Source organism: Myiozetetes cayanensis, unplaced genomic scaffold (genome assembly GCF_022539395.1).
Source record: "Myiozetetes cayanensis isolate MyiCay16 unplaced genomic scaffold, myiCay2020 scf2-11, whole genome shotgun sequence".
NCBI classification, from domain to species: domain Eukaryota; kingdom Metazoa; phylum Chordata; class Aves; order Passeriformes; family Tyrannidae; genus Myiozetetes; species Myiozetetes cayanensis.
In genome coordinates, this window is record NW_026087411.1 from 14911838 (window position 1) to 14921479 (window position 9642).

Genomic DNA, 9642 nt, shown 5'->3' on the forward strand with positions numbered 1-9642 from the left:
GGGCAAGGGAAAGACTTCCCCTCTCGGCACCTGCAAAACCTCCCATTCAGGCACAAAGGGACCAAGTTTCTCCAAAGGGCTTCAGCTGGGCCTGGCCAGAGAAGAGAGTGCTCTGAGCCACCCTGGGGTGGGGGAAAGTGACACATCAAGCAAGGATAGGAAGAGGGTAGGGAAAAAATCAATGCCTCGTGCAGACACCTTTGGGGGTGATGAAGCCTTACACAAGCTGGGGATTTGGGTGTGGTGTAGGCCTTGGCTCATGGGACAGACCTGAGAAACTCCTGGATGTGACAACCAAGATTCCTGACTCCTGACTGGAGTCACAGTGCCATAAAGAAGAGCCAGATGTCATGTGTAGCTAAAGGGCAGTGATGTGCAAGGTGGTCACACTTTGCAAATATTCCAAGAAAGAGCTGGGATACTTTGGGCAGAGGAACATGGGAGGAACAGCAGGAGCCATGGAAACCACATCAGTAATGCCACAGAAGGCCCAAGGTGAGCCAGTTAGCAACACCTGCAATACCAAGTCTGTTGATAAGTGGGTCAACCCTGGCAGCCAGGGAGAAAAATTCACTGGGGTTGGCTCCTTATTTGGGAGGAGATAAGGGCAGAGAAAGGGAGGAGTCAAGGAGGATGAGAGGGGTGTATAAGTGTGGCAAACAGAGGGCAGGGAGAATTGAGGAACCAGTTGTACAGGCACAAACTACTGGTTGGTGCTCTGGTTTGATGGAGTGCTGTACCTAACCCCCACAGGATGGGAAAGAAACCTCTTATCACAACTTGATTATCAACAAATCATCTAATTACTGTACAAATTCACCCTGTAATTTTAGACCATTTAAATCAACCCCTGATATTTTATTTTAAAAAAAAAAAGTGGAATTGGTAGTGGATCCAGTAAAGCCTTAGGGAAGATATATCCAAGGCAGTTACTGTCTTTTTTAGGTGAAAGCAAGGGAAGGTTGACTTTCTTCACCTATGGAATGCTTCCAAATCCCTTGGGCCAGGTATTGATCTCTCAGCTTCTGGGTACTCTTCTTGGCTCCCAGGGTAAGTGGGTCCTATTTCATGGTGGGTGGCACTCTTCTCTCAGTTTTGATTAATATGAGCTGTGCTGAGACCAATCATGCCACACCTCTCCTGGTCCCTCCCACCCTGGCGTATGCTTCGTAAAGTCTTTCCTGATGTTGGGGGCTGCCTGCTCTCCAAAGACACTGACTGCAAGTGTGTCATGAAAGTTTGGTGTAGGCCATTATCCTACTGAGTCAGTAGACCAGGTTCTAGCTGGCCAATCCCCCTGGCACAATGTCATTGCACGGTCTTTCCAAAATTATGCTGTACATAACAATTTCTCCCAGTTTTGCACAGCTGTTGCCAAGGACATCCCCTTCTCTACAGCGGAGATATTTCCTATCATGTCAACCCAGCATTCAGCACAGGGTCAGAACTACATGATTCCTAAGGACCCTTGCAACCCAAACCATTCTATGGTTCTAGGATTCTATGTTGCTCCTCCCCCCACCCCCGTGCCAGAGGCCCCAGTGCCCAGAACACAGAACCCACCACCCTGTGACATCAGCCCCGGGGACGAGGCCTTCGCAGGCAACGCGGCTGCTGCAGGCACTGCGTCTGCAGCTGCGCTGGTGCAAGGAGCCCTCACCTCTTGCAGCTGACACGTGCCTCTGGCAGCCATGAATTGGCTCTGCCTCCTCGTCCTGCTGGCCACGTGTGGGCTTGCGCACGGCACATGGGACAACTGCGGGTAAGTGGCCCCGGGCTCTGGGAAGGAGCTTGGGCAATGCTTAGGAGGGTCCCCAGAGGGGGCTGTGCCTGCTTGTCCCCCATGGCAGTGCCACCGCTTCCCAAAGCCCATGGGGGAGCCTCAGTTACAGCCGAGTGCTGACACAGACAGACGCACCCGCCATGGGCTCCCCAGGCCTGCTGTCCATGCAGCAGCTGGTGGGGAGGGCAGACGACTGAGCTTCAGCCTGGGCAGCAGCACAGAGCAGCACAGTAATGACTTTCTGCTTACAGAGGGCTGTGCGGGTACCGATCCGTGAGTTATGACTATGGCGCCGCTGCTTATCAATACGGCCACTACGGCATGACACGCGTCGTGGGTGGCACAGGGGCCCGGGAAGCGTCCTGGCCCTGGCTCGTCAGCCTCCATCATGCCTGGATACCGGGCACAGGGCACATGTGTGGAGGGTCCCTCATCCACTCCCAGTGGGTCCTCACGGCAGCCCACTGCTTTGATGATGTCAGGTAAGGAGGAGCAGGGAACGGGAATATCCTCACAACACCAGCAGGTGCCCTGTCACCAGCACCACCTCTTACTCCCACCCCCTTTGCTTGCAGTGAGCCCAGCTGAGACTCTGGGCTCAGGGGAAGCCTGGCCTCATTCCATGGCTTCCTAGCAGCCCCCAGCTCACCATTCCCACAGCCTGAGGCAGACTAGGGCGGTCAGTGTGCCATAGCACTGAAGGCTGCCAAGTGCTGGGCTGCTGCAGTGCATGGCTCTGCTGCCTCTTACCCCTCTCCCTGCATCTGCCTTCCAGCAACATCAGCCTGGTGTACGTGATGATCGGGGCCACCCAGTTGTCTCATCCAGGCCCTGGGGCACAAATCCGCTACGTTAAGCAGCTGCGGACTCACCAATACTATAATAAGAAGAACATGAAGAACGACATCGCCTTGCTGGAACTGGACTATCCTGTACTGTGCAGCCCCTACATCCAGCTGGCCTGTGTGCCCGACTTCACACTGAGAGTGTCGGAGCTGGTATACTGCTTTGTCGCCGGCTGGGGTGCCACCAGTGCCAGGGGTGAGTTCCCAAGAAGGATTCGTGCTCTGAGGGCAAGCTCAGCACTCTGGGGAGACAGGTTGGGCTTCCTGACAGCAGAGGCCAAAGTCAGAGTCCCACTGCAGGACAAATGCCTCTGGAGAGATGGGTGTGGCTTGAACCCAATGTCACACAGCCAGGGAGGGACACAGCACTCCAGCACCTCTCCAGAGGCAAAGCCAAGGCCTAGCAATGGGGCTCAGCCCCAGGCAGGGCAGGAGAATGGCAAGGAGCTGGTGAGTTCTCATTCCTTTCTGTGCCCACAGCTTCAACATCAAGCGATCTCCTGCAGGAGGCCCCAGTCCACCTCATTGATCTCAAGCTCTGCAACAGCAGCGAGTGGTACTCAGGGGAAATCCACAGCAGCAACGTGTGTGCTGGTTATCCACAGGGCTTCATCGACACCTGCCAGGTAGGAAGGAGTGTGTGATGAGCCCCCAGCAGCACATGCAGCCCAGTCAGCACTGCCCAAACACAGCCCTGGGCAGACCTTGCCCAGCCAGTCAGTCGCCCTCCCAGCCCCACGTCCACACTGCTGTTGGGGCTGCCCTCCCATTCTCCATCCATGTGTCCTTGCTCAGTGCCCCCATTGTCACAGAGGTCTGCCACTCTGCCCAGAGAGTCCATCCAGTCCCCTTGGCAGCCCTGGGGTCCAGATGCCAACCCCAGAACATCCATCCTTCACACATCCAGAATCACTCTGCAGAGATAAGAGAGAGCCCTACCTTGCAGGACCTCACCCCACTCAAAGCCAAGGTTCTGGATGCTGCAGCACCTTGATGTGCTGTGAATACATGCCTGGCACCTTGCTCTGCTGGGAATACAGCTGTGGTGTGAGAGAGAAGGAGACAGCCCCAGTGCTGACCGGGGCCACCCAACATGACCTTAATCCTGTCTGCTGCACTGCAGGGGGACAGCGGTGGTCCTCTCATGTGCAAAGACAACATCGCTGCCTACTACTGGGTTGTTGGAGTGACCAGCTGGGGAGAAGGCTGTGCAAGAGCAAAGCATCCTGGAGTCTACACCTCCACTCAGCACTTCTATGACTGGATCCTGGCTGAGATGGCTGCAAGCCCATATGGAAGTGCTTCTTGAGCAGCAGGACAGACAGGATCCAATGCAGGCTGCAGCGCAACAAGACTGTTTCCTGCTGGGGAAATGCCTGCTGATCCCAAGGTAGCCTCAGTGTCAAAAGCCTGCTCTGTCCTGCCCGCACCCTTCTTCTGCATGCAGCAAACAGTCAAGTTGACTTAGTTGTTGAAATAAAGTTACCTGTGTTCACAGTTAACCATGTTTTTGCTCCAATTCCACCTCCTGGGCAAGGGAAAGACTTCCCCTCTCGGCACCTGCAAAACCACCCATTCAGGCACAAAGGGACCGAGTTTCTCCAAAGGGCTTTAGCTGGCCGTGGCCAGAGAGGAGAGTGCTCTGAGCCACCATGGGATGGAGAAAGCAAGGATAGGAAGTGGGTAGGGATAAAAAGAAAGCCACACGCAGACACCTTTGGCGATGATGAAGCATTACACAAGCTGGGGATTTGGGTGTGGTGTAGGCCTTGGCTCATGGCACAGACCTGAGAAACTCCTGGATGTGACAACCAAAATTCCTGACTCCTGACTGGAGTCACAGTGCCATAAAGAAGAGCCAGATGTCATGTGTAGCTAAAGGGCAGTGATGTGCAAGGTGGTCACACTTTGCAAATATTCCAAGAAAGAGCTGGGATACTTTGGGCAGAGGAACATGGGAGGAACAGCAGGAGTCATGGAAACCACATCAGTAATGCCACAGAAGGCCCAAGGTGAGCCAGTTAGCAACACCTGCAATACCAAGTCTGTTGATAAGTGGGCCAACCCTGGGAGCCAGGGAGAAAAATTCACTGGGGTTGGCTCCTTATTTGGGAGGAGATAAGGGCAGAGAAAGGGAGGAGTCAAGGAGGATGAGAGGGGTGTATAAGTGTGGCAAACAGAGGGCAGGGAGAATTGAGGAGCCAGTTGTACAGGCACAAACTACTGGTTGGTGCTCTGGTTTGATGGAGTGCTGTACCTAACCCCCACAGGATGGGAAAGAAACCTCTTATCACAACTTGATTATCAACAAATCATCTAATTACTGTACAAATTCACCCTGTAATTTTAGACCATTTAAATCAACACCTGATATTTTATTAAAAAACAAACAAACAAAAAACCAAAAACCCGAAAAACCACAAAAAACAAGCAAACCAAATTAAACAAACAACAACAACAAAAAAACCAAACCAAAGCAAACCAAACCAAACAAAAAATTGGAATGGGTAGTTCATCCTGTAAAGCCTTAGGGAAGATATATCCAAGGCAGTTACTGTTTTTTCCAGGTGAAAGCAAGGGAAGGTTGACTTTCTTCACCTAATGGAATGCTTCCAAATCCCTTGGGCCAGGTATTGATCTCTCTGTTTCTGGATACTCTTCTTGGCTCCCAGGGTAAGAGCGTCCTATTTCATGGTGGGTGGCACTCTTCTCTAAGTTTTGATTAATATGAGCTGTGCTGAGACCAATCATGCCACACCTCTCCTGGTCCCTCCCACCCTGGCATATGCTTCTTAAAGTCTTTCCTGATGTTGGGGGCTGCCTGCTCCACAAAGACACTGACTGCAAGTGTGTCATGAAAGTTGGGTGAAGGCCATTATCCTACTGAGTTAGCAGACCAGGTTCTAGCTGGCCAATCCCCCTGGCACATCGTCATTGCACGGTCTTTCCAAAATTATGCTGTACATACCAACTTCTCGTAGTTTTGCACAGCTGTGGCCAGGGACATCCCCTTATCTACGGTGGGGGTTTTCCCATCATGTCAAACACGGTGAGGGACTTGAACCCCCTTTTAACATGCTAAAAAGGCACTTCAGCTCCCCTTCTGTGTGTGTGCCGAGGGCCCCTTCCACCCCTGGCACAGTACAAGAGACTCCACACGCCCTGCTCAGGATGAGGGACTCAAGCCTCTCCCCATGCAGGTCTCCACAGCCTTTCTGTGTCATAGCAGAGACTCGAGCCCTGTCACCACACACCTTACGGGGCCCTCCACAGCTCCTCAGTGCGTGCCTTACTCTGACCAGGCCGCTCACCCGTTCTTAACCCACTATCAGTAATTTCACCAAATCTGCATAAAATGCCACACCAATGGAGAGACTCAAATCCACTCTTATTATGTATACAGAATTTGCTCAGGGAATTTTGACACTCCCCCTTTGGCTCCTCCATGCTCCAAAAATCCCAACTGAACTCACCCACTGCCAGCAGCTGCATGTTTGGAGAAGGGAGGCTCCTATGGTATTGACCAAGGCGCCCATCTGGGGTGCCAAACTGGTGAGGAAACTTCCCTGTCTGGCCATTGAGGAAGCATGATCAGCTGCAGTGAGTCAGTAGGTGCCCCGTTTGATTCCCTACACACCCCACTCTCACACAGTTAGACCAGGCTTTTGTGCAGGTTGGGCCCAGGGTTTCCCTTAGCAGAGTTAGAGATGTCCCATTCCATAAAGCCATTTATTCAATGATGCAGTATCGTAGAAGCAGCTCAAGTTGGAGGCAGAATTTTTACAAGGGCAAGTAGTGATAGGACAAGGGGGAATGGCTTCGAAATGTCGGAGGGTAGGTTTAGTATAAATATTAGGAAGAAATTCTTGACTGTGAGGATGGTGAGGTACTGGCACAGAATGCCCAGAGCAGCTGCAGGTGCTCTGTCCCTGGAAGGCTTCAAGGACAGGTTTGGAGGCAGGTCCTGAACAACCTGGTCTGGTGCGAGGAATCCCTCCCTGCCTGCAGCACGGGAGTCAGAACTACACGATCCCCAAGGACCCTTGCAACTCAAACCATTCTATGGTTCTAGGATTCTATGTTGCTCCTCCCCCCACCCCCGTGCCAGAGGCCCCAGTGCCCAGAACACAGAACCCACCACCCTGTGACATCAGCCCCGGGGACGAGGCCTTCGCAGGCAACGCGGCTGCTGCAGGCACTGCGTCTGCAGCTGCGCTGGTGCAAGGAGCCCTCACCTCTTGCAGCTGACACGTGCCTCTGGCAGCCATGAATTGGCTCTGCCTCCTCGTCCTGCTGGCCACGTGTGGGCTTGCACACGGCACATGGGACAACTGCGGGTAAGTGGCCCCGGGCTCTGGGAAGGAGCTTGGGCAATGCTTTTGAGGGACCACAGGAGTGGGCCCACTTGTCCCCCATGGCAGTGCCACAGCTTCCCAAACGCAATTGGAAAACCTCAGTTCCTTGCCAGCAGCCGAGTGCTGACACAGACAGACACACCCGCCATGGGCTCCCCAGTCCTGCTGTCCATGCAGCAGCTGGTGGGGAGGGCAGACGACTGAGCTTCAGCCTGGGCAGCAGCACAGAGCAGCACAGTAATGACTTTCTGCTTACAGAGGGCTGTGCGGGTACCGATCCGTGAGTTATGACTATGGCGCCGCTGCTTATCAATACGGCCACTACGGCATGACACGCGTCGTGGGTGGCACAGGGGCCCGGGAAGCGTCCTGGCCCTGGCTCGTCAGCCTCCATCATGCCTGGATACCGGGCACAGGGCACATGTGTGGAGGGTCCCTCATCCACTCCCAGTGGGTCCTCACGGCAGCCCACTGCTTTGATGATGTCAGGTAAGGAGGAGCAGGGAACGGGAATATCCTCACAACACCAGCAGGTTCCCCGTCACCAGCACCATGTCTTACTCCCACCTCCTTTGCTTGCAGTGAGCCCAGCTGAGACTCTGGGCTCAGGGGAAGGCTGGCCTCATTCCATGGCTTCCTAGCAGCCCCCAGCTCACCATTCCCACAGCCTGAGGCAGACTAGGGTGGTCAGTGTGCCATAGCACTGAAGGCTGCCAAGTGCTGGGCTGCTGCAGTGCATGGCTCTGCTGCCTCTTACCCCTCTCCCTGCATCTGCCTTCCAGCAACATCAGCCTGGTGTACGTGATGATCGGGGCCACCCAGTTGTCTCATCCGGGCCCTGGGGCACAAATCCGCTACGTTAAGCAGCTGCGGACTCACCAATACTATAATAATAAGAACATGAAGAACGACATCGCCTTGCTGGAACTGGACTATCCTGTCCTGTGCAGCCCCTACATCCAACTGGCCTGTGTGCCCGACTTCACACTGAGAGTGTCGGAGCTGGTATACTGCTTTGTCGCCGGCTGGGGTGCCACCAGTGCCAGGGGTGAGTTCCCAAGAAGGATTCGTGCTCTGAGGGCAAGCTCAGCACTCTGGGGAGACAGGTTGGGCTTCCTGACAGCAGAGGCCAAAGTCAGAGTCCCACTGCAGGACAGATGCCTCTGGAGAGATGGGTGTGGCTTGAACCCAATGTCACACAGCCAGGGAGGGACACAGCACTCCAGAGCCTCACCAGAGCCAAAGCCAAGGCCTAGCAATGGGGCTCAGCCCCAGGCAGGGCAGGAGAATGGCAAGGAGCTGGTGAGTTCTCATTCCTTTCTGTGCCCACAGCTTCAACATCAAGCGATCTCCTGCAGGAGGCCCCGGTCCACCTCATTGATCTCAAGCTCTGCAACAGCAGCGAGTGGTACTCAGGGGAAATCCACAGCAGCAACGTGTGTGCTGGTTATCCACAGGGCTTCATCGACACCTGCCAGGTAGGAAGGAGTGTGTGATGAGCCCCCAGCAGCACAGGCAGCCCGGTCAGCACTGCCCAAACACAGCCCCGGGCGGGCCTTGCCCAGCCAGTCAGTCGCCCTCCCAGCCCCACGTCCACACTGCTATTGGGGCTGCCCTCCCATTCTCCATCCATGTGTCCTTGCTCAGTGCCCCCATTGTCACAGAGGTCTGCCACTCTGCCCAGAGAGTCCATCCAGTCCCCTTGGCAGCCCTGGGGTCCAGATGCCAACCCCAGAACATCCATCCTTCACACATCCAGAATCACTCTGCAGAGATAAGAGAGAGCCCTACCTTGCAGGACCTCACCCCACTCAAAGCCAAGGTTCTGGATGCTGCAGCACCTTGATGTGCTGTGAATACATGCCTGGCACCTTGCTCTGCTGGGAATACAGCTGTGGTGTGAGAGAGAAGGAGACAGCCCCAGTGCTGACCGGGGCCACCCAACATGACCTTAATGCTGTCTGCTGCACTGCAGGGGGACAGCGGTGGTCCTCTCATGTGCAAAGACAACATCGCTGCCTACTACTGGGTTGTTGGAGTGACCAGCTGGGGAGAAGGCTGTGCAAGAGCAAAGCATCCTGGAGTCTACACCTCCACTCAGCACTTCTATGACTGGATCCTGGCTGAGATGGCTGCAAGCCCATATGGAAGTGCTTCTTGAGCAGCAGGACAGACAGTAGATCAATGCAGGCTGCAGCGCAACAAGACTGTTTCCTGCTGGGGAAATGCCTGCTGATCCCAAGGCAGCTTCAGTGCCCGCACCCTTCTTCTGCATGCAGCAAACAGTCAAGTTGACTTAGTTGTTGAAATAAAGTTACCTGTGTTCACAGTTAACCATGTTTTTGCTCCAATTCCACCTCCTGGGTAAGGGAAAGACTAAAGACTTCCACTCTCGGCACCTGGGACAGACTTGAGAAACTCTTGGTTGTGACAACCAAAGTTCCTGACTCCTGACAGGAGTCACAATACAGTAAAGAAGAGTCAGATGTCATGTGTAGCTAAAGAGCAGTGATGTGCAAAGTGGTCACACTTCACAAATACTCGATGGAAGAGCTGAGGTCGTTTTGGGCAGAGGAACCTGGGAGGAATAGCAGGAGCCAGGAAACTGTATCAGTAATGCCTCAGAAGGCCCAAGGTGAGCCGGTTAGTGGCACCTGCA

At 54.2% G+C, this 9642-nt stretch overlaps 2 protein-coding genes across 2 annotated transcripts; both read left to right on the plus strand.

The window, feature by feature from the left end:
• Nucleotides 1–1691: 1691 nt before the first annotated feature.
• Nucleotides 1692–3937, plus strand: LOC126640120 (acrosin-like). The gene is made up of 5 exons (XM_050315678.1): nt 1692–1762; nt 2035–2265; nt 2559–2824; nt 3109–3254; nt 3752–3937. The coding sequence occupies exons 1-5, from the start codon at nt 1692–1694 to the stop codon at nt 3935–3937; spliced, it is 900 nt and encodes a 299-aa protein (XP_050171635.1).
• A 2957-nt stretch (nt 3938–6894) lies between these two features.
• Nucleotides 6895–9144, plus strand: LOC126640125 (acrosin-like). The gene is made up of 5 exons (XM_050315682.1): nt 6895–6965; nt 7242–7472; nt 7766–8031; nt 8316–8461; nt 8959–9144. Exons 1-5 carry the CDS (start codon nt 6895–6897, stop codon nt 9142–9144), a joined length of 900 nt encoding a protein of 299 aa, XP_050171639.1.
• Nucleotides 9145–9642: the final 498 nt, after the last annotated feature.

Excerpts from the sequence above, each read along its gene's own strand:
- LOC126640120 (XM_050315678.1), top strand. The coding sequence starts at position 1,692 with ATGAATTGGCTCTGCCTCCTCGTCCTGCTGGCCACGTGTGGGCTTGCG. Across the intron at positions 1,763-2,034 it reads GGCACATGGGACAACTGCGG|AGGGCTGTGCGGGTACCGAT; the intron begins GTAAGTGGCCCC and ends TTCTGCTTACAG. Across the intron at positions 3,255-3,751 it reads GCTTCATCGACACCTGCCAG|GGGGACAGCGGTGGTCCTCT; the intron begins GTAGGAAGGAGT and ends GCTGCACTGCAG.
- LOC126640125 (XM_050315682.1), top strand. The coding sequence starts at position 6,895 with ATGAATTGGCTCTGCCTCCTCGTCCTGCTGGCCACGTGTGGGCTTGCA. Across the intron at positions 6,966-7,241 it reads GGCACATGGGACAACTGCGG|AGGGCTGTGCGGGTACCGAT; the intron begins GTAAGTGGCCCC and ends TTCTGCTTACAG. Across the intron at positions 8,462-8,958 it reads GCTTCATCGACACCTGCCAG|GGGGACAGCGGTGGTCCTCT; the intron begins GTAGGAAGGAGT and ends GCTGCACTGCAG.